The sequence below is a fragment of the Neophocaena asiaeorientalis genome, unplaced genomic scaffold (assembly GCF_003031525.2).
Source record: "Neophocaena asiaeorientalis asiaeorientalis breed wild unplaced genomic scaffold, Neophocaena_asiaeorientalis_V1.1 scaffold72, whole genome shotgun sequence".
Lineage (NCBI taxonomy): Eukaryota > Metazoa > Chordata > Mammalia > Artiodactyla > Phocoenidae > Neophocaena > Neophocaena asiaeorientalis.
Genome location: NW_020185336.1, coordinates 2,156,637 through 2,181,943, shown reverse-complemented (window position 1 = coordinate 2,181,943; position 25,307 = coordinate 2,156,637). Strand labels below are relative to the sequence as shown.

At 37.4% G+C, this 25,307-nt stretch overlaps 1 protein-coding gene across 7 annotated transcripts in view; it reads right to left on the bottom strand.

Moving 5' to 3' along the window:
* Positions 1 to 25,307, bottom strand: part of COBLL1 (cordon-bleu WH2 repeat protein like 1) — a 159,770-nt gene that overhangs the window by 12,927 nt on the left and 121,536 nt on the right. For all 7 annotated transcript variants that reach the window (XM_024735915.1, XM_024735913.1, XM_024735914.1 and 4 more), the window contains 5 exons: positions 8,795 to 8,948; positions 8,247 to 8,321; positions 6,972 to 7,091; positions 2,541 to 2,775; positions 1,430 to 1,524 (listed from right to left, as the gene is read on the bottom strand). In XM_024735915.1, the coding sequence (XP_024591683.1) occupies positions 1,430 to 1,524; positions 2,541 to 2,775; positions 6,972 to 7,091; positions 8,247 to 8,321; positions 8,795 to 8,948 (679 nt within the window). The remainder of the gene's footprint in view (positions 1 to 1,429; positions 1,525 to 2,540; positions 2,776 to 6,971; positions 7,092 to 8,246; positions 8,322 to 8,794; positions 8,949 to 25,307) is intronic.

Genomic DNA, 25,307 nt, shown 5'->3' with positions numbered 1-25,307 from the left:
AAAGAAGTAAACAGCTTTTAAATCATGACTTCTCAATAGAAATGCTTTTGCCGTCATAGCGTATGTTATAAAAAACTGAGTCAAGAAAAAAGGGGGAAATCATATACAAGTATATGTTGTACACTTGTATCTCAGGATGGTATTGACCATGAGGAAAATGAGTCAGAGACATATATATTCAAATTAACCAACACATACCACAAATATAAAATGACATATCTATATCCATCTGTCCATCTTGTTTGTGACACTGGGATAATCCATGTTATATATATATATATATATATATCCCTATGTTTTCTATGAATCTTAACCTAGTTTTATATATTAACATAATAGATTGGACTATGAGAATAAGCACTTTCTTCATACCCCCTTAAAATTCCCTGGTGGTGCAGTGGGACGATCCCACATGCCGCGGAGCGGCTGGGCCCGTGAGCCATGGCCGCTGAGCCTGCGCATTCGGAGCCTGTGCTCCACAACGGGAGAGGCCACAGCAGTGAGAGGCCTGCGTACCGCAAAAAAAAACAAAAAAAAAACAAAAAAAACCATTGTGTATTCCTTGCATCTTCTATTTGTATAGTATCATTTTTCTGAAATTCAATCCTAAATATATATTTTAACCATATCTCAGTATTCTCCTATAAGGAATTCAAACAAAGTAGCAGATATAATTTCTATGATCAAAGACTGTCCAATCCAACTGAGGAGTCGAGAACAGAGAACTACATGGCTTCTAGTAATCAAGTAACAGAATAAGTAAAGTGGCAGGATTTGGATAATAGTTGAATGAGTGAAGATAGGTGGAAAGTTATTTTCCAGGCAAAGATAAAAATGAGCATAGGCCTAATGATAGAACTGAGTGAAACATATCACGAGAAAGAGAATAAACTGTCTTGATTGGGGGGTGGGGAGTGGGAAATACTGGTAAGCACTATTACATAATTAGATGGTTTGGGCCTGAAAAATCAAGCAGACAAGTTTCACCTTAGGTATAGCAACCCGACTATGAAATAAAACAGGCTTGGGTTAGGGAGTCAGTAGAAGGAAAAAAGAGAAGTAGATCATAAGTATACACAGAGTATACATCTTTAAGATCCAAGATCTAGGTTAGATAATCTCTAAGATTTAACAACAACAACATTAGAACACATGGTAGGTAGAAGCACATTTTGGAATCAACACGTATTGAACACATACTGCCTGAGTTCAAACTTGAGGTTCACCACTTACTAACTGTGGGACCTCAGTGAGTTACATAATGTCTTTGTGGCTCTATTATCTGTAAGATGAGACTAAAGTAATAATACCCATAAATGAGTTAATATACAAGATTAAATGAGTTAATATATATAAAGTGTTTAAGAAAGGTCCTTGGCACCTAGCAAGTGCTATGAAAGTGTTGGCTATTAGTGTTTATAGAACTCACCATTCTCCTGGTTTGGGCCTGGTGACCTCAGGTTTCTTACACTGTCAACCACCCTCGCTTTGTTGCTTGAATTACACACCATAATGTGTGGTCCTCTGTAAAATATGATATTGTATGTTATATATTGATACTATTGAAACACACATACACGATGATAAAACAGGCAATAATTTCCAAAGACAGATGGACTGGAATAATCATCTTCTGCCAAATATTAGAAATTTAATAGCAAAGAAAGAATACAACTGAGAGGAAATGCTGCTCTGAAACATTAGCTTTCATATGGTGACCCTGTTACAAAGAAAGATGTAAGAAGCTTGGTAAAATGGACACTTTCCCCAAGACAGTGTCTTTTTGTTATTATCAATTATTATCTTTTAAAGAAAAAGGAACTAAATGAAATGTACTCTCATAGACATTTTCCTTGCATCTGGCAAGGTCACCTTGTGGCAAGTCAGGATGTGAACTGACTTCACTGGGGGTTTTTTTGGTGATACAAGAGATTAATTTGGAGACAATCCCATGCAAATTATAATAAAACTTTGATAAAATGGTTTATTTTGCCTACTTGATTTCATCTTTATTCATAGTGTGGCATTTCTAACAGAATGTAAGTATACTTTACTATAACTTTCGATTCCTAGGACCAAGGGGAAGGTAGGTGCATTCTCTGCTTCATAAAGTTGACTATAAAAATAGTATTAGTGATTTAACATCATATTCTAAGAGGCAGAATTGTTTTATATAGCAGTTAGTAAAAATTCTTCAGGAGCATTTGGTGAAAATTGAAAATTAAATATTTAGGCCAAATAGGTAATAGGCAAAACAAACGCAACACAAACAAAAATGCTAATCTTCATACAAAATAACTACATGTTATGGTTGGTCTGCCACAGGGATACCAGAACTGTTGGATTTGATTTTATTTAAAAACAATCACATGTAAATTGATACTTTATGAATAAACATTTTTTTAAATGGTTGTAAAAGGGATAAAGTATAAGCTAAAGAAATGACTCTACTTGTGTTTAAAATATCAGTTCTACGTTTCAGAAGACTAGTATCAATTAAACAAACCACCACCACCACGTCTGGCATACAGACTACTTACTGTCCATCTGTGTTTCTAGTTCCTTGTTTTTCTTCTTTGGAGTTTTGTGAGGACTCTCCAGTATCACTGCCAAGGGCTGAGTCAGGATCACTTTTCAGTGTATTTATTATATCAGTAGATACAGTAGGAATGTCTTGCGACTTCAGAGAAGTATTTTCAGCCTCATCTTTAGGCACTTCACTCAGTTCTTGCTTTTCATCTACCTCTTCAAGGCTGTAATCAGAACTTATTCCAGCTACAAAGAAATGAAGATATAATCCTAAATATTAATTTGCCTCATTCATCCTGTGCAATCCTGGCAAGGAAGGAATTTTTAAAATAATAATTAGTTGGACTCTTTTAAATTCTGATTCAAAGCTAATAGTAAAATACTTTTCTAATGGTGAATAATTATGTTAACATATAATCAGATTATCTCAGACATACATTTCTAAAAATAATATGCTGTCTCTCTGTTTCATTCATGGTAGAAAAAAAGAGGTTATTTAAGCTCATAAGCTTCAAGTTATATATTTCATTTAAGAATGTATCTTTCAATTTAAATGATTTTTACCTTGATGCAGTGGCTTTAAATGTAAACAAAAAGAACACGAGATTTTTAGATTGGCTCCAAGTGTACTTATAAAGTTTGACTCAGTAATTATCAGTACTAACTACGATTGAGAATTATCTGAGCATCTTTTAAAAATACTGATGCTCACCTCTAATCCACATCTGTTAAATCAGAATCTCTGAAGGGAGGGACCAAGAATTTTTTTTAAGGTTCTTTCAGGTGATTCTAGTGTGCAACCAAGGTGAGAAGCCATTTACTTAGATGCTTAATATAATTTTTAATATACAAATAGAATAAGTATTATGCAATGAAAATTAATTTTAACTCCTACTCAGTTTGATTCTCAGAGGCAACTTCCCTTAACAGTTTTTTTTCCTCTATATTATCAGAAAGTATAATGAGCATATATCGTTTAAGCAGATATACATACATTTCCTTCTTTCTCTCAATTCCTGGTTTATTTAATATAAATGGAAGCATAATATACCTGATGTTTTTCACTAACTTTTTTTTCCTCCACTTAACTATGTCTTAAAGGTCTTCCCATAACAGTATGTGTGTGTGTATGACTCTCTTCAGTAGCTGTGGTTAATATTTCATTGAATGAAATTGTTTTATTATAATTTCTTAGCACTAACACCAAATGGCCAACAGGGTAAAAGAGGAGACATCCTAAGCAATTGGCGTCCACACTAGCTGTGAAAGTAAATTTAAACCAAAGAATGAGGTTCTGGATCTTTGCTTATTTTAATACAGTTCAGGGCTTCCCTGGTGGTGCAGTGGTTAAGAATCCGCCTGCCAGTGCAGAGGACATGGGTTTGAGCCCTGGTCCGGGAAGATCCCACATGCCGTGGAAAAATTAAGCCCGTGTGCCACCACTACTGAGCCTGTGCTCTAGAGCCCGTGAGCCACAAATACTGAGTCCACGTGCTACAACTACTGAAGCCCACGCACTTAGCTCCACAACAAGAGAAGCCGCCGCAATGAGAAGCCCATGCACCGCAATGAAGAGTAGCCCCCACTTGCTGCAACTAGAGAAACGCCCGCGCGCAGGAACGAAGACCCAACACAGCCAAAAATAATTTATAAAAAAAAAAGAATTTGACTTTAAGTAAATTTATATATAAAAATATATGCAGGGCTTCCCTGGTGGCGCAGTGGTTGAGAGTCCGTCTGCCGATGCAGGGGACATGGGTTCGTGCCCCGGTCCAGGAAGATCCCACATGCCGCGGAGCGGCTGGCCCGTGAGCCATGGCCGCTGAGCCTGCGCGTCCGGAGCCTGTGCTCCGCAACGGGAGAGGCCACAACGGGAGAGGCCACAACAGTGAGAGGCCAACGTACCGCAAAAAAAAAAAAATATATATATATGTATATATATATATACTTATATATTTAAATCGTGCTTTATCATGACATGAAATAGTTATTTCGATGCCAATGTACAATATTATGCCTTTACAATAGCATATTACATCTATACAGTAAGAGTATATTTACATAATTTGAAAACTATCAAGGAAAAATGAAAGGCCATTATGGTTTAGATGTAAGTATGTTTTATAGATGGCTCCTTGGTATATATTAAGCTCTTTTGGAAATTATATTAACTGAGGTAACATTTAGCAAATTATTGATCTTTCTCCCTATTTCTCTCTTAACCATCACATGTGTTTTATATAGATACACAACTTTTCTTTAAAAAGTCGAGGTCTTCAACTTTCTTTAAGTATGAGGTCCTCACTGAGAAACTGGTCTCAAGGAAAGTATGAAGAATGAGTCACATGTTTCAGAAATCTTTTCAAATTATTTTTTCTGGGGTTTTATAACTTAGTAGTTATAAGCATCATACAGGCTTTCTTAAATATATATATTTGAACTGCATTCCTGTCATTAAAATTCTTAGAAAAGGCTGTGATTCTTTTTAAAAATTCTAACCAAGAGCACTTTCACACTTTGTTGTTTGACTAGTACAGATTTTTTCCAAGCTTTAAAAAATATTAAATCAAGTTTGTTTTGTATGTGTTAACAGACTTATACTATGGCCAAATTTTAGAACTACAGCAATAACAACAAAACGAAGTGGGGGCTGTGAACAGTGAATAATTTTCACAAATGTTAGATCACAACTATCATATTTCAGCTTCACATGTTCTAAGGGAAGAGAATTCACTTTCAAAGAACACAGTATCCAAAACTTTAGTGTAGCTGTAAGATATAACAACTTCCACAATATGTTTAGAAAATTATAAAAAATCATTTGAAATTGTAATTGTTGAAATTTCTTTTACACTTACTTAGCTTTCTAATATAATTTGGATATATTTATCTTAATATTTTCAGTCCTTCTAAAGATTGCAAAATTGACTGAAACAAAAAATAAAAAATTATTTTAAATTCACAAAATATAATATGTGTAAAAGAAATTTAAATAAACTTAGTTTGTAGCATCTTATAAGTTATTAAAGCTTAAAATTTCACTAAGCCTTTTGGGACATCTTGTGTATTTTTCCTGGAGATGGTCAAAGGGCAGAATTGTTTGACAGATACTACTCTTTGCTAAAACAGAATTGTATTAGATTAAATCTATTCTGGTGAACTTTTTTTAAAAAATTCATTTATTCAAAAAAGTGTTCACTGTGTCAGACACTGCTGTAATTTCCGACAGAGTTGTTTTCTCTTTCATTTTTAAAAACTGAGGTATAATTTCAGTAAGATTCATCATTTTTGGAATACATTTTGGAATGTCCAGTTTCGACATCTATCTATCTTTCTGTGACCACCACCACAATCAAGATGTAGAACAATTCCATCAGCTTCCAAAATCCCCCAGGCTCCTTAGTAATAAACTCCTCTCTCTAACCCCAGCCCCTGGCAGCAATTATCCCTATAGTTATGCCTTTGCAAGAATGTCATATAAATGAAATCATACAGCATCTAGCCATTTAAGTCTAGCTTCCTTCATTTAACAATGTATTTAAGATTTAGCCATGTTGTTGCATGTATTAGTTATTTGTTCCTTCTTTTGGCTAGGTTGTAGTATTCCAACATATGGACAAACTATATTTTGTTTATCCATTCCTCAGTTTAGGGACATTGGGTTGTTTCCCATTTTTGACAATTACATAAATTCTATAATAATTCACACGCAGGTTTTTGTATGCACATTCGTTTTCACTTTTCTTGAGAAGTCTTAGGAGTGGGATTTCTGGGTCATATAGAAAATGAATCCTTATTTTTACTTAAAAAAAAAAAAAAACCTGCTAAAGTATTTCCCAAACTGGCCACACAATTTTTCATTCCTTTAATGAGTATATGATAGTATACTGATTTTAAACAACTGGTTTGAGGTGATAAGGGCTTTTTCTGAGTCACTGAAAAATTGAGTAAAATTATTTATGATAGAATTCAAATATTACCTAACTATGAAGTTTTGCCATATGGTAACAAAAAAATTTCGATCACTTAAAAATAAAAATCCCAATCAAAAGCAATACTATAGAAATAAACCATGCCTAGATAACAACAAAAGAGTAGTTCAATAAAGAAAAAAATATATATGTATTCTTTTATATTTATACAGTTATATGTTGAAAATAATAAAGTTCAAACAGTTTTGCCAAAAAGCAGAAAGCTAAATAGAAGAGAAGCTGAAATTCTTCAGAGCCACTGATTTTATCATCTTACATGTTGCCATATTCATTCACTATGTGATTAGGGAAAACATCAAACTGCAAAAATTTCAAGTGACAAGGCAGAAACTACTATTTTTTTTATGAGACATTTTTACACAAGGAATCAACAAGTAACCAAATCTAAATGTGATGACATCTCAATCTGTCTTAAACAAAGCAGCAGGCAGGAAAGGCCAGGTCACCTACATGGCAGAGATGCGGCAGCTACCTCGGGCGTTCCAGGGCACTCCGAGAGAGGGGCTTCGGCCGGCAGCTGGGGCACAGCGCACTGTTCGTGACCAGGGAGCCCAGAGCCAAGGGAGGATTCTGCCAAAGAAGTAAAATCTGTGGAAATGGCACTTAGAAAACAGAATTAAGCAAGCAGAGACCAAGAAGCATTTCACAAGAAATTAGATATGTTAACTCACAATTAGCCATGCATTAAATAAGAAGAGGTAAAAGGGGAAAAAAAGGAAGAAAAACAGCTATCAAGCAAAGTTTGAATAGCAGCCACTTTTCTCTAATACTTCCGAAATCTTCTCATTTCATTTATATAGCTCGATATTATTTAATAAATTTCCTTTGTGAAACAGAATGGTATCATTGATATTATTCTGGGTAAGACTTGAGAAAAATCATTACTAGTTACCTAATGATAGTGTTTTTAATCACAGAGGAAAGGAGAATTCTATATCAAAATCTTAAATTCCTAAATATCACCTAAGGATTAAAAGATTCAGGAGCATTTGGGTGCTTCTGAGTTTTTCTGTATTTGTGAATGTGAATTATAAAAATGAGGTAGTTATATTAAGCAATTTTTATACCTATCAAATTATTTCCGTGCTAAAGTACTGACATAGTAATATTCTATTTTTGATTAAACATTATTAGTCTGTCATATTCATTTACACCTAACGATTAAGAAATTTTATCATACTTATAGCTACTAAATAGCTATTATTAAAAATATTAAGGAACAGTATTAGACTTTTACTGACACTTCACTTACTTGGAGAGAATCCAAAATAAAACTATATAATAGAAAATATTTCATAATAAATTTTTACCATCAGATTAGGACAATATGAATTCACACCTACAACAGTTGCATAAAGAATGATGCTTAACACCTTCATGTAAGTTTTCTTCTGAACACACCAAGGTACATTCCTAACTAAGATGTGTCATTCCTCTTGGGGAGAAGATTAATAAATGGCAACCTGACATTGCATAAGGAAAAGCAGGAGACCTAGTAGGAAAAGCACTCAAGGTACCATCGCAGAACTAAAATTTTGATTTCTGTGTTTCACGCTCTGAACTCAGGGAGGGGAATATTTTTCATTTCATACTATATAATGTGGGAAATGAAGACAAAGCATCTGTATCTCCTTCATATACAGAGCATTACGACTAGATTCATTCCTCAACTGTCCTGGAAGTTCTTTCTCAGTGGTTACATGATGTGGAACAGAGGTGTCAGACCTGGGCTGGACAGGCCCTCAGAAGAGTTTGCTTCTAAAACACTGTCTGTAGGAATTACAGGTACCGACTGCAGGGCTAGAAGACAGAAGAAACACAACTTCTGAGCAAGTCACATTCACCAATGAAACAATTCCTTAGTACCTTAACTTAAGTCATTTTTATATAATTCAGAAAAATATAGCCCTAACCTTATTAGAAGCCACTGTACTTGTCCAGCTGTGATACAGCTAAAATCTATTTTGATTCCCAGTCCTACATGTAGTCAATCCTGGAAAGGCAGTATCTTTCTGAATAGACTCACAAATTATAACATGTTCATTTTAGGATAATGGAGCTGTACAGTTTTAAATTTTGTTATGCAGATTTTTCAAAGGTAGTGAGAATAATCAGGGACTATCTAAGCACTACTATTAAAATCAATTAATTAAAAGCCTAAGTTTAAGTACTAATATTATTTAATAAAAAGATGTGATTTATAACCTATATCATTTCTATTGTCTATATTAAAGAAAACACAACACTAATATTAATGGGAAAAGTAACATTACCAGTCACGTGACTATTTTCATCACTTTGTTGCAGGGCTGTTTTGGAGGGTGGGGAAGGTGCTTTTCGCTTTGTCCTTTTCAAAGATGAATTCCCACCAGATGTGCTACCAAGCTGCAGAGAGCCTGTCCTCACTCTGCCTGCTCCAGAGGAACGCTATGGAAAACAAAGTGACCAAATAGAATCTCTATTCAGAAATGAACAGCAAACTTTAGGAAGACACTGACCTTTACATCAAACACATCGTATGCCAATATGGAACATAATGGTCATTCATTCAAAAAGCATTTACGGAGTATCTGCCACGTGTCAGAGACAGATATGTAAAGAGAAGTATAATATGATGCTTCTCTGTAAGGTTAGGCTAGAATGGGAGGCCGGCATGTAAACAACTAATGAAAATGTAGAACACTCATAGGCAACGCAGTTAAAAACTAGCTTTCAAAGGAAAATCTAGAGAAAATACTGGATGTAAAGTAAGAAGTGAAAAAGGGAAGAATATCTGTACATTAAGACTGGCTTGATTAATCTTTCTTTTTGGCACAATACATCAATGACAAACATTTCAAAAATCTATATGTCTACCAAAGGCGAGGTCATTTGACGTCCTCGACTCTATACACAGCTAATGCTCACACTCCCAGCATGCGACTGTCAGCAGGCTGGCCGGTTCCTCCAGGCCCATTGCCACGTCATCTTGCTCTTTCCCCTTACAACAAACCTGCTTAAAAGTGGTATTCATAGTTTTTTTTCCTCCAATTTCTCATCTCCCACTTGAACCCCTCCAATCAGATTTTTCTCAACCTTTGATCCATTAAAACTATTCGTATCTGTGAGATAATAGAAAATATATAATGGTCTCTGCCCACATTCCTGGCACAGAGCTCCTAAAACCCTTGAACTTTCCTAAGTGACAAGAACACTAGTAGCATCTCTTGGTCTAATATTGGTCTTGGGCCCCAGTTCCTGACACAGAGCTCCTGAAACCTTTGTCATTTCCTGGATGATAGGAGTACCTTTTGTTGTAATGAGGCAACTCTGGATGGGCTCCTCGATGAGGGCTGGTCATGGGAAAGTCATGATTAGAAGTCTGGAATTTTCAGCCCTGCCCTCATTCTCTTGAGAAGGGAGAAGGGTTGAAAATAGAGTTAATGACTGATCATGCCTATGTGATGAGGCTGCCGTAAAATCACAAAAGTATGGAGTTCAGAGAGCTTCCAGGTCAGTGCACACGTGGAGGTGCTGGGGGAGTGGCATACCTGGACAGGTAGTGCAAGCCCCATGCCCCTCCCCACATACCTTGCCCTATACATCTCTTCCATCTAGATGTTCATCTATATACTTTATCATATCCCTTAGGAAACTGGTAAATGTAAGCAAGTGTTTCCCTGAATTCTGTGAGCCATTCTAGCAAATTAATCAAACCTGAGGAGGGAGTCGAAGGAACCTCTGATTTATAGCCAGTTGGTCAGAAGTATAGGTAACAACCTGGACTTGTGGTTGGCATCTGAAGTCCAAGAAAGGGGTCACTGGAATCTCTAATCAATAGCTGGTTGGTCAGGAGCAGAGGTGATAACTTGGGCTTGTGACTGGTGCCTGTAGTGTCTGTAGGAAAGGGAGGGCCGTCTTGTGGGACTGAGCCCTTATCCTGTGGAATCTGATGTCTCTGGGTAGATGGTGTCAGAATTTAGCTGAATGCTGGTATCTAAAAATTGCCTGGCAGTGTGGGGAAAACCTCCACACGTTTGTTGAACAAAAGTGAAATGTTTTGTGTGAGTAGCAAAGGAGACTCACAGGGAAGAAACACACAGTAGGAAAGAACTGGGTTTTTCCCTACATGGGTAGAAAACTGAGTTTTTCCTTTACACTATCAAAGTCATCAATGACCTCCCTCATGACTAAATCAGTGGTTACTTCTTAGAACTCACTTGTTTGACATATTAGCAGAATTAAACAGTTGACCACCCTCTAAAATCTTCTTTTCCTTATACCCAGAATACTATTTCCTTACTCTGCAAAGATCTGAACTGTTTTCTGTGTTGGTTCCTTTTCATCTAGTCCTTGGACATATTCTCTTTAGAATCTATACTCATTCTTGGTAGTGTCTGCTATCTCTGGGTTTTATGTATTATTTATATGTTGATGATTTCCAAATTATGTCTCCATCCTGGACCTCTGTCTGATCTTCATCTAATGTTGAAGCCCATTTCAAACTCAGCATATCTAAAACTAAGATCCTGCTAATCCTCCTTTCATCTCCCCCATTAAAAACAACCCTGTTCTCACAGTCTTCCCTGTTTCAATAAAAACAGCAAGTCATTATTCCATTTGTTCATGCCAGAAACTTTGGAGTCACCCTCCCATGTCCCCTCTCTCTCACACTCCATATCAAGTCCATGCTATTGGCTCATCCAGCTCAACTGCTACCACAGAGTGAGCCATCACTAAGAACCTTCTAATTGGATTGCTTCTTCCACATTGCTTCCCTAGAGTCCTTCCTCAATATAGCAGCAAAGGATCCTGTTAAAATAAAAATCAGGTGAAGGCACTTTGTTCAATACCCACTAATAATTTCCCAATTGGTACAGAAAAGCTAAAGTCCTTGTAATGAGTTCTAAGGCCATTGGCGACCTGGCCCCTAGATCTCTCTGACCACCTCCTTCTCCAGGTGTGGAGCAGAGTGAGCCACACTGGCCTTCACACTGCTCCTCAAATGTGCCAGGAGTGTTCCCACCTCAGAGTGGTTGCCCTTGCTGTCCCTGTCCCTGGAATGCTCTTCTGATAACTTAATGTCTTATCCCATCATCTTCTTCAGGTCGTTTCTCAAATGTCACCTTTTCAGTGAGCTCCTCCTTGACTTCCCCCCGCCCCCGCCGCCTCAACAATTCCTATCCGTCTTCCCAGCTTGATCTTATGATCAGCATTTAATCACTCTCTAACATACCACAGAGTTGGCCTCTTTACCTTGTTTATTGTTGCTTCCACCAGGTTTGACTCTAAGGGCAAGGATATTTTTTCCTCCTATTTTGCTCACTTCCGTGTCTCCAGAACAAAGTCTGTCTCATAGAAGTTTCTCAATAGATTCGTGTTGAGTGAATGAAAGAAATGAACCAAATACTGCCTCCCTCATTTGCAAATAAAAGGCCTTGATAAACTTGGACTAGGAGAGTATGTAAAGCTTGGGCCATTCCAATCTTAAGAGACAATGTAAGTACAACTGAGGGAAGTGGCCTAGTTCATAAGATGTTTATCAGTCATTATGTCTTGCTATATACCACAAAAAAGTTAGCAAATTTACTATTTTGTAATGTTATAATATTTCTGCCAGAGAAGAAAGGAAGCCTGCGCTCACAGAGAAAAGTTTGAGTTAGCTGTCATCACTGCCAGTTCTGTTAGGGACAAAAGCGGAAGGCAGCTCATCTCACACGGGCAGAAGCAGAGTCAGGTCCATATGGCAGGCACTTGGTGGAACACACCTCTCACTAAGGTTAACTCATGTTAACGAGGGGGTCAGACAGGGTGGCACCAGGCTGACCTTATCGGTAATCAGAACATTAAACTTCTTCCATTACCAGTGGGTAAACAGCTGCAGCCACCAATCTCCTCTCCTCTCATTACCCTGGTCCCTCCTACAGAACTCTTCAGACGTCTCCATAATCCAGCATGAAAAGAGTCAAAGCCTGCCACCCAAACCCAGATTTTGATTCAGAGTCACTGAAGCCAATTTTGATTAAATCAGAGGGTCACCCCCCCCCAACCCCGTGGGTGGGCCCTCAACTGCTGCTTGGACCTCTGAAATAATTAGGAGAAGGGCCCTCGGCGACAAAGAGCTGAGAAAGAAATGTAGTGATAGATCAGCAATATTTAAATGTCATTTTGAATAGGACATAAAGTTTAAATTAAAATCTTCTTATTGATGATATGTCTCTGTGTTCGGAAACCTTCACTTGCTATCTTAGAAAAGTAAGAAATTTAGGGATTGTTAGGGAGAAGGCCAAACATTCTCCTAAAACAATATGACACTTCATTTTTTAAAATATTGATCTAAAACATCAAAAGCAGTAGAAGACGTCATTTTATTTCTTGATGAGTTTACTTCTGTCAAGCCCTATTCAAGCATGCCTCATTCCTATCACAGACCTAGTTTATCAGTAGGAACACAGTAGGTGAACAATAAGTAATTGGTGAATGCATGAAGTCATAGCAGCATTTGATTTTCCTTCTAATTCCACGCTGAAAACGTGTTCCTTACGTTTGGACCGATTGCTTTCATGTAGTCTGATAACAACCCGTGTTCCCCTTTAGGTCAGGTTCCCAGCCACTGTCATTTATTGGTCTGTTACCTGATAAAAGCAGTCACAACATGAATTTCTCAGACAGTAGTATCTGTTTAGGAGTTAGAGCTCTTAAATTCTGGTTATAGTAAAGTAAATAGCACAGAGATAAAAAATTCACAACATGAATTTCTCAGACAGTAGTATCTGTTTAGGAGTTAGAGCTCTTAAATTCTGGTTATAACATAGTAAAGTAAATAGCACAGAGATAAAAAGGGGAGGAATGTATATACAGAGGCTCACAAATTTATATGGACCTAATAACTCAAAGACAGAATAAAAATAAACTCATATATTTCATTTATCACCCCAGAGGTCTTAAAATAAGCTAACATTTTTTTGTACAGGATATTTATATTTCTATGGATAAAGAATTTAAAATTTGTCCAAATACACATATTTCAGCGTTACAAATGCTAAAACAGTTCTAATAGCTTTTGTGAAGACAGCTGAGGGAATGCAGGTTAGATGGGCAAAGCCATGAACGTCTTGGGGGAGCACATGCTTTATAACCTTATTCCGTAAGATTTACCCCCTTCCTCTATTGTACGGGCATGTCATGAAAGCAAATGGACTTATGTTTCCAGACCGGCAACTGGATCATAGGGACTGAGAACGAAGACCTTTGAAGAGAACATGGTTGTCACTGCATGTGACCAGGTCAACTTATGTTACCTGCATCACTAGATTCAATGCTATAAGCAATGGTAAGAGCTTACTAACTTGGTGACCAAAATGTAAATTTAACAACTTAAAAAAGAATTTCAATCAGCTAAGCAGCAGCCAAAAAAAAATCAAACTTGGGAGTTATTTTGTGTTAACTAAAACATTGCTAATAAGACGAAAATGGAAGAACCCTAGGATCCTATGTCTACGGAAAACATCCTTCTCTTGGGTAAAAGCCTGCAAGAAAGAAGGGGCATTTGAGGTAGAAGACCTAGGTGTTCCTAAATAGATTGTAGCCAAGAAAACTGGCGTGTACCGTGGGATACGTGTAGAATATACGGATCCAGCACACAAGCTTGCTAAGAAGTAGACATACTAAACTACTGCAGTTATTTAAGTAAACACGGCATGAGCTCCCATATAAAATGCTGAAAGAAAGAAGGGCGAGGAAGGCCCCCACGCATTCTGAAGCCCCGTTTTGTTCTGTGCACTTCAGGAATATGCTCCTTAATAGGCTCCCAATAGCTCTACTCTTGCATTTCTCAGGATTGAGCTACCCAGGATTTTGAGTGTGACTTTGTCTAATTGGCGAGAAGATTACAGAGGGTTTGCAAGTTGGAAGGCAGCCAGGGTAATGGTTACCAAACACATGAGCTTTGGAGTCGATGCCAGGGCCTGAACGGGGAACGTGGCATTTACTGTCCCTGCAACCTTCTGCCTCCTTCTCCACAAACTGGGAAAACAGTACCTGCTTCCTAGGGGCTGGGTGCTCACGTGAAATGACCTGTGTAAGGCACTCAGTGCTGCACCTAGTATCCAGTACATGCTCCATAAGTAGGAACTAATGTTATTACATGTAATTTGTCTATTTTCAAGTATGTGAAAGTGTAAAAAAATAAGCAAATGACAGTTGTAGTGTAGAGATTAGAGTAAAAAGTGTGGATAAAAGGAGGTACTTAGGGCTTCCCTGGTGGCGCAGTGGTTGAGAGTCCGCCTGCCGATGCAGGGGACATGAGTTCGTGACCTGGTCCGGGAAGATCCCACATGCCGCGGAGCGGCTGGGCCCGTGAGCCATGGCCGCTGAGCCTGCGTGTCCGGAGGCTGTGCTACTTATTCTAAGACTGTACTTTAATTAGTGATGGCGGTGGTGGGAGTCCTATTAGGGTGAGTCTCAGTTATAATCAACCTTAAACAACTTAGGAACTTGTGCTCAGTCTACTGCACAAGCTAAATCCACTGTGTGTAAAACTCCACCTTTAAGTCACCTCAGGCAGCTTCATCATACCTTAAAGGAGTTTAATAAAAGCTAAATATTTAACACCAGTTTGTTAATTCTTAGTGAGGGGTACAGGGAAGTGAATTATAGTATATAAATCTGAAATATTTCATACATTTAATGTGAACAATTAAAACGAAAGAAATGCTTAGAACTGTCTTTAGCTTTTACCACCTAGCCAAGGTACATTTCCTTTGGTCAAATTATGACTGAAAAATTTTAAAAGGAGTTGATATCAAATTATATTTAAGTCCAAAGGATTTACAACACAAGAAAACAGACAGGTTTCTTCTTACTATGGGAAAAGCACTTTGGTTAATAATTAGAGATATTCAATTATTTACTTTAGTTAGAGTCACTAAGTCTGCCTACCTTCAGCAAAAACTGCACCTCTAACAGGAATGTACCTCACTGAATTTTACAGTCTGTGAAAAGAAAAATACTGCACAGAGAAACAGAATTCACTAATGAAAATGGCAAGGTCAAGTTGAAAGCCATGCCAGATAGTTAATCCTTCATAATTCACATCCAGATCAGAATTCACTGGTTCAAAATGGAACTAAATTTAGCTGAAGAACATAGAATTGAATGGTATTCAATAGATTTACTTAGTACTAGCTCTGTACTTGTCATTAGATCACTTATTAATCACAGTTGAATTATAAGATGTGGGTCACTGAAATCAATATATTCTGATTAAGAGTGAAGAATACAAATAGGAAAATAATAAAAAGAAGATTCAATCAAAGGATGGAAATACAGTGGCCCAACTTCAATCAATGACATCGTTAAATGTTTCTTTTTTTGTTTTGGCTGCGTTAGGTCTTTGTTGCTGTGGGCAGGCTTTCTCTAGTGGTGAGCAGGGGCTATTTGTTGCGGTGCGTGGGCTTATTGCGGTGGCTTCTCTTGTTGTGGAGCGTGGGCTCTAGGAGCGCAGGCTTCAGTAGTTGTGGCACTCGGGCTCAGTAGTTGTGGCTCCCAGGCTCTAGAGCACAGACTCAGTAGGTTTGGCCCACAGGCTTAGCTGCTCTGCGGCATGTGGGATCTTCCCGGACTAGGGATCAAACCCACGTCCCCTGCATTGGCCGGCGGATTCTTAACCACTGCACCACCAGGGAAGTCCTGTTAAATGTTTCTATTAGAAGCTTTTGGATTCTAGTTTGTTTATAATACGATTTCCCATGTGAGGAGGAGTTGGGTTAAAGAGAGCCTAAGCAATTTCATAAAATTGTCTTAAAACTCATATAATATTCTTTCTTTTTAAGGGACAGACTCCCATTATTTTTCTCCAATGCAGACATTCTCAATAAATGCTATAAAATATTATAAAATACCTTATAATTGACATTAGGGTTTCCTAATTTACTATGAATTAGTCATTAGTATCCTAATGACTGAACTTTTTCACATAACTGAAGGTCAAGCTTTAACTCTTAACTCTTGATAGAAGAATTCTAAAATAATTTTATAACTTAACAACAAATCAATTTTCTTAAACGTCAAAACATATAATTATTATACCATAGTGAATGTAATATAGAAGTATAAGATATTCTACTGAATTTCAAAATAGGCAAAGCTCTGAAGGTAAGTTTTTCTTACTACAGTGAAATCAGTTTTATTATTAATTTGATCACAAAATTAGCACAATCTCCTATGAGATGCAAACAGTGCATACAATGATGAGGAAAAAAAGAAAAGAAAAATTACTGTAAATCTCAGCTAATACAGGTCACCTCATAGAAGTTTTGGTGTCCAGCCTTTTACCTTATACCTGTATACACACACACACACACACACACACACATACACATGCACGTGTTGTGCCTTGTATTGGATGAAAGCATACATGCCAGTTTCTTTCTTTCTTTTTAATGGTTTTTTCACGCAACATGTTATCTTTTGGTGGGTCCAGAGCAAGTTTATTTTGCTGCCTTGAATCTCCTTGTTCTACACCATTTTGCCCCTTGGACAGCACTTCCTCCAGACTCCTAAAGATCTAGGACTTATATATTCTATTTTCTTATTCTGTCTATAAACCTGTTTTAACATCCTTCATTTATAGCACTGAAAGTCTTGCTTAGGTCAAATTAGATTTTAAAAAGTCATCAGTGAAGGGGTATAAGAAGTAGGGGTGACATTCCAGGTACCAGATGATTGTAATTAGAGAAAGGAGAAATAGGGCAGCAGTATCAGAGCCTGGAGCTCTTAAATCCACACTATGTAAGCAGGCAACTGTTCTGCCAATTTTCAGGGTGTTATCAACCTGCTGAAATAAATTCTACGAGAGGAAGCAATGAGATTAGAGCTGGATTCACTTACAGGTATCTAAATAACCACCACGACTCTTCACTTGTGACTTTTTGAGTTACTAACAAAAAATTAAATCTCTTCAGAGGATTCTGAGTGGCTGCGCTTGCCACTAGGTTTCTCTCTAAATCATCTAGTTTTAAACTCACGATTAGCCAATGATAACATCTGTGTTCTCTGGTTAACAAACTCATTAACCTGAGCGTATCATCCTCAAATTTTCTGTCTTCAACATCTTCTAAGTGATGCCCAAAACACTTGTGCTGACTTTGGTGTTACAGTTTGGAGTTCAGGGAGAAAGATCTCAGTTAGTCAATGTTTCATTTTGCTATTGTTCTTTAGGGTTCAAAAATCTTTAAAGGAGTAATACCAAGACTAGATACCACTGTCTGGTAACACTGATCAAACCAAAGGTCCCTGCAGCAGAGTACTTTCACCTGTTAAAGGCCAATTTTAAATGACAACAACAACTTTTATAAAAAAAGAAAAAAAGATTTTATAATACCAGAGTTGAAAAGAGTTCTGGAAATTTAATTACAGAACGTTATTCTACAGAGAAGAAACCCAAACCGTAAAGAAGTTCAATGGCTTGTTCTTCAAGGTAGAAGATGAAGAAGACAAAAGATGACCAAAAGCAAAGAATAGGCATATTACAGATCCAAGACTCTCTCTCAAACCAGACTAGGGTTTCTTCTGCCACAATATAATTCTTTCCAGCCCTTCTCCACGCATATCAGAATAAAACCAAAACACGAATTTTACAACCTGTGTTACACCTATCTTTGCAAGGGTTTTACATTCTCTCCCTGAGGCAATCTGCTTTCATTTCTTTCACTTCTCCAATACTTTGAGAAAGCGTGTAACCAAGTCTTATTAGTGGTAATCCCTTATAACATTTTTTAAATGCCCAAAGATGAGGGCCTGAGTAGTATATCTTGAATGAAAAAAGACAAAATGAACCAGGAATAAGCAGAGATCAGGATCAAGTTAAAAAGAGGAGGGTGGGGCTTCCCTGGTGGTGCAGTGGTTGAGAATCTGCCTGCTAATGCAGGGGACACGGGTTCGAGCCCTGGTCTGGGAGGATCCCACATGCCGTGGAGCAACTAGGCCTGTGAGCCACAACTACTGAGCCTGCGCATCTGGAGCCTGTGCTCCGCAACAAGAGAGGCTGCGATAGTGAGAGGCCCACGCACCGCGATGGTCCCCGCTTGCCGCAACTAGAGAAAGCCCTCGCACAGAAACGAAGACCCAACACAGCAATAATAAATAATTAATAAACTCCTACCCTCAACATCTTCTTTAAAACAAAGGATGGTGGTGAGTTTCCCTGGTGGCGCAGTGGTTAAGAATCTGCCTGCCAATGCAGGGGACATGGGTTCAAGCCCTGGTCTGGGAAGATCCCACATGCCGCAGAGCAACTAGACCTGTGCACCACAACTACTGAGCCTGCGCTCTAGAGCCCGTGCACCACAACTACTGAAGCCTGCGTGCCTAGAGCCCGTGCTCCACAACAAAGACAAGGCACTGCGATGAGAAGCCCGCATAACCATGGTTCTCTGCGGTCATAGTGATCAAACAGAGAGGTGTCTAGGAGCAGGTCAGGAGAATACTCAACATCTATAGGTAACTAATTTAGGGCCTCAATGAGAGTAAGGGAGAAATCAAGGGAACAAGCTGGGGCCAACTCAGTTCATCCCAGAAAGAGAGTTAAGGCTGTATGGCAGGCATTATCCAAGTGAGCTCACCATTTTATCACTGTGGCTCCAGGAAAGGGGCCAGCTTCTCTCCACCCTGACCTCTGTTAACATGCTGGTTACCAGAGAAAGGCATGTCTTTGAAACCATGAGGTCCCAAATGTCACAGTGGTAGAAAGGCTAAGTAAAATTCATACTATGAGAACTTGTAAAGGAAAACCCTAACACTGATTATTTTCAATGATATTTTATTAACTCAGTATACGTATTTCGGAGAGGAAAGCTAGATAAGGAAGATAAATCCACACAAATGACCTATTGTTCTTTGAATAGTACTGTTCTTTAAAATTTAGCAACTTCATAATGAGCATAGCTCTTTACATTTAGGTCAGAGGTAAAGCTGGCAGAAACCTAAAAAGTAACTGTTCAGAGGATTTTTGTGAGCATTAAATGAGCAACGTGGTTGAGCCTTGTCTGAAATATTAGTAAGTGATATATAAGCATTAGTCATTACTTCTGCTCTTGGGTGATTATGACCCTTTGAAAATCTGATGAAAACTACAATACAAAGTATGTCTTATATCTGGGGAAGCCTTAAAAGAGGAAGAATATTAAATATTATACTGCGCTGGTGCATTTCTCTACTGAATGAAACAAGTCATATTTTTGGAAGTACAGACAGCTGTATCCCGTATATCAAGCTGAAAATGCCATGACAACCACTGTTCCTAGGCAATTGGAGAATTATGTGTGTGGTCCACTTTCTATATAAGTGGAGAGTGGAGGTTAAAAAAAAAAATCAAATGTTATTAGATAACCTGGAGAAAAAAACTAAAAAGGGGTATATTTCTTAAAAATTATAAATGCTCTATTACAACAACCTTAATGACTGCATAAAATGACGAGATTAAACTCATGAAGTGAAGCTAAGACCAAATATACTTGCACATTTCAAAATCATATAGCAATCTATCATTTTATCTGCTTGTAAAGCATGATAAATATTAAAAGATGAAATTGGGTAAAAGATGAAAAATGTCAAATATTTTTAAAGAAACAAATCAGCTGTTAAAAAACTAACACTCTAAGTATTAAATTTCACTTGCATAAGAGTATATGGCAAAGAATTTCAATTTCTCAACATCTGAGTGTTTGCAGAATACAAAATGAGACCAAGTGAAATGCCCAATCAAGAGCATTCCTTATTGTGTTCCCAGCCAAAAGCCAATATCCTAAAGAAAACGAGGTGCCATGCTAGTAGCCCAGGAAAAACAATTCACTGTTGTGTACTCACATAACCAAGCAGCAAAGCCATACCAAATATGAAAAAATGAAGAATTCTCCAAAAGGTTCTGTGAATTCAATGGGTCAAGATTACCTACAGCTTCTGTCCAACTCTTCTTCCTCTTCTTCAGATGTAAAATAGGCATAAAAGGTTAATTTGTCAATAATACTAGGACATCCTTTGGCCACTGATTTCATTTAATGTGCTCTTCACAGATACTTGGTCAGCAGACACGGGACGGAAACTGCATTTCTTAACTTAATTTCAATCCCAGAATTCTAAGTCACTTTTAATTTAAGTCAATGCCACTGCATTTCTGACTTCTGCCATGTATGAAGTAAATGACAATCTTATGTTAATAACTATATGTATTTTATGCAGTAATACATGTGATCTAGTCCATGTAAATGACAGCATGAGCCAGCTCTTACATATGTTGTTGTGCAAATGGCATTTCACATCTTCAGGCAGAATCGTGTTCACAAAGTGCTTAAAGAGTACCAGGAAAAACTGCCAGAAATTTTCTAGTTGGAGAGTTTTCTCTTCCAAATGAACATTTCCATAGAAGACAATGTATTTCACCTTGACAAAGAAAATGACACGAGACCTGAAACCATGTGAAAAGAGTACAGGGAGATTCAGGGACATGCAAAGGACACTGTAGCAATGACAGTAAACTATGTAGTCTTTAAAATATATTCTTTAGGTGGACAGAAGTTTAGATGCAGAAATGTTCCCCAAAAAGGTTAAGATAAATTATCTTACTAACTGGGATCATCATTGAATCCTCTTTGGAAACTGCACAATCGGTTGCCAAAATTAGCTCAGAAAATCAACAGCCTTTTATGTGAATATTTTCAGTTGATGCTCCAAAATCACTATCCGAATACCTTAATTTGCCAGTATTGAGAAATGCCTTAGAGGAAAGAGGCAAATTATTAAATATAGACAGCCAAAAAGCATAAAATAGATGTGGTTGACAATATTTTTTCCAAGCTACAGATAGACTGACTTATCTGTAAGCCTAAGGCAAATATAATATCAATGATTACTTAAAAGAACATTAAGATAAAAGCTCAAAATGAATAAAACTGTGCTAATTATAAATCACTTTGTTATGCATTACTGTTATTTATCTCTCTAGCTCTGTTTTCAGGCACTTCACCCACAAGAGATAAGCATTTGCTATTTCTAATATAATGTAACTATTTCCAATATTTTCTTTCTGCTTTATTCAAAGGACTCTTTGGAGAAAAAAAAAAATTGGAAAAATCAAAATGCGGTAGTTCTGTTAAACAGCGCACCCTTGTGGTTTATCTTACCACCTAAACAATAAAAATTACAGGATAAAGATATATCCAAAATTCTTCATGGACTTGGAAATGATTTTGCCGTGGTTTTTTCCAGTAATTTTTTTCCCAGCTTGGCATTACTTTTAATCAGTAAAAATAGTGCCTTTTTAAAATTTCAAATTCAAAATGAAATTGTTAAAACAGATATAAAATGTCTATAGTGATAATGACCCTTTGATTTTAAATTTAAAAGAAGCAAACAGTAAAATAAGTAAAATTCATCTATAAACTTATGTTTTGCTGAGTTTCCTGAATATTTTCATCTAACACTATAAAAAATTTCAATTTGGGGCTCAATTTTATTTATATGCCTTATGTAATGCACACTACCTTTTAGTTATTAGTCCTTAAGCTTTCAATACAACCTTGCCAAAATTCTGGCTTTTTTGTAAAAGCTTAAGAAGAATATTGCCAAGAATAACTTGGGCCAATTACTATAAAAGTAAATGTAAGCAATTTTTAAGTTATCCAAGTACTTCTGAAAATTTACCAGATCTACACATGAAATACTAAAATTTTATTGGAAGCTGTGGTTACTTATCAATTCTCTTGAACACCTACTATGTTACAGAATTTCTCTGTGAAACACAATTCCCACCCTCTGGTTTGGAAGAAAAAAAAGGGCGGAAATTTAACCATGCTATAAGCTTTAAACAATAAAATAACCTTTATGTTTAGAGGATGGGGTACCCACCCCATAACATGTTATATCCATCAATGGAATATTTATTATGCAGCTTTTAAAAAGGGAAGCCCTTTATGTACTGATAAGGATATCAAAAATATATCATTCAGTATCAAAAAGTGAGGTATAACATAATGCATGTAACATGTGACCATCTGAGAAAAAAATCATATGTAGGCTGAATACTGGCTTGAGTATATATAGATTATGTCTGGAAGAATACAAGAAACTGTTAGTGGTTGCCTCTGGGCATAAGAATTTGGCTAGCGGCAGGGTAGGAAAGGAGAATTTTCACTGTATTTTCCTTTTTATCTTTAGAAATATATATCATATGAATATACTACCTGCACATATACATACATTAAAACAAAATAAAAAGGCACAAGAGAGACAAATTCAGAGAAAGTAAGATCACTCCATCTGATAAGGGGCTAATATCCAAAATATATAAAGAACTCACACAACTCAATAACCAAAAAAAAAAAAAGCAATTAAAAAATGGGCAGAGGAGCTAAATAAATATTTTTCCAAAGATTTAAAAATGGTCAATAGGTACATGAAATGATGTTTAACATCATTAATCATCAGGGAAGTACAAATCAAAATTACATTAAGATACCACCTCATACCTGTTAGAATGGCTGTCATCAAGAATATAAGAGCTACATGCTGGCAGAATGTGGAGGAAAGGGGATCCCGGTGCACTCTTGGTGCGGATGTAAATTGGTGCAGCCACTATGGAAAACAGTATGGAGGTCCATCAAATAATTAAAAATAGAGCTACCACATGATCCAGGAATTGCACTTCTGGGTATGTATCCAAAGGAAATAAAAATAGGATACTGAAAAGATACCTGCACTCCCATGTTTACTGAACCATTATTCACAATAGCCAAGATATGGAAACAACCAAAGTGTCCATGTATGGATGAATGGACAAAGATGTGATATGTTAAAAAATAAATATATGTGATACACACGTGTGTACACACTCACACACAGAGGAATATTATTCATCCATGAGAAAGAAGGAAATCCTGCCCTTTGTGACAACATGGATGGACCTTGAAGGCATTACACTAAATGAAATAAGCCAGACAAAGAATGGCAAATACTGCATGGTATCACTTATATGTGGAATCTAAAAAAATCAAACTCATAGAAACAGAGAGTAGAAAAGGTGGCCTGGGGCTAGGCGGTAGGGGAAATAGCAATTGGTAAAAGAGGACAAACTTTCAGCTATAAGATGAATAAGGTCTGAGGATCTAATGTAAAACATAGTGACTATAGCTGACAACATTGTATTATATAATTGAAATTCGCTAAGAGAGTAGAACTTTAATATTCTTACCAAAAAAAAAAAGATAATATGTGAAGTGATGGATATGTTAATTAAATAGATAGTGGGAATTTTTTCACAATGTATTTCAAATTACCACAATGTGTACTTTAAATAGCTTACAATTTTATTTGTCAATTATATGTCAATACAGCTAGAAAGAAAGAGAGAAAGGGAGGGGAGGAGTGAGGGAGAGAGCGAGGGGAAGAGGGAGGGAGAGAGGGAGGGAGGGGGGAAGGAAGGAAGGAAGGAAGGAAGAAAGAAAGGAAGGAAAGAAGGAAGAAAGGAAGGAAGGGAGGGAGGGAGGGAGGGAGGGAGTGAGGAAAGCACAGCCCTCCATACCCACCAAATTGTTATGCTGGTAGAGGACCTTGAATGCCTAGAAAATAACAGCTAGCTATCCAAAGTTTCTGAACTGGGAAGTGACAATTATAAAATATAAATGTGGCAGCTTGCCACATTCTTTGTCTTCTGAAGACAAGAAGGGGCAAGACAAGTTAAGTCCTGACCTTCTCCTTACCCTCCTGGCCCTGGATTTCCCTGAGGCATGTTTTTAGCAGAGGGAATGGAAGAAAGGGACAAGGATATATTGTGAAGGGAGACTGAATGAAGGGTTGGTCACTAATTGGATGTGAAAAGAAAAATAAAGAACATCAAAGATGATCTTGAGCTTTTCAATCTGAGAGGTTGATTTTAAATACGTTGATTTCCAGGTAGTGATGAGTCAATAAGCAACCGTGAGTTCAAACTGCAAGTGGAACAATATTGGGGTTGGAATACAAAGCTGACGTATTCATTTCATAGGGCTGCTGTAACAAATCGCCATGACTGGGCAACTTCAAACAACAGAAGTTTATTCTACCATAGTTATGGAAGCTAGTAGCCTGAAATCAAGGTGTCAGCAGGGCCATATCCCTCAGAAGGCACTGGAGGAGAATCCTTCCTTGCCTCCTCCAGCTTCTGGTGGCTCCTGGCATTCTTTGGCTTGTGGCAGCACTACTGCAGTCTCTGTCTCTGTCATCACATGGCCTACTCCTTTGTGTCTTTGTGCCCATGTCTCCCCTCTTATACCAACACCAGTCATTGGATTTGAGCCCAACTTAAGTCCAGGATTATCTCATCTCTAGATCCTTGACTTGGATGTATCTTTTGGGGGGACACTATTCAAAACACTACAACAAAAAACTCAACAAAGAATAGATGTTTTCTCTGAAAGAGTAAATAGAGGCTAATACCGTGGATTCAGGTACCTCCAAATTTAGAAAATGGGTAAAGGAAGTGGTGGCAAAAAAAAATAGAAGAGAGCTGAGATATAAGAAGAGAATTAGGACCAAGGAAGAGAGAAAGGACTTCCCCGGTGGTCCATTGGTTAAGACTCCATGCTTCTACTGTAGGGGGCACAGGTTCGATCCCTGGTCAGGGAACTAAGATCCCATATGCCACATGGCACAGCCCCCACCCCCCCCAAAAAAAAAAGGAAGAAAGAAAAATCAAGACCGAAGGGTGATCTATTCCATCAAATATGGCAAAGAACTTAAGAAAATAAGTGCTGGGATGCCCAGGAAGGGAAGAAT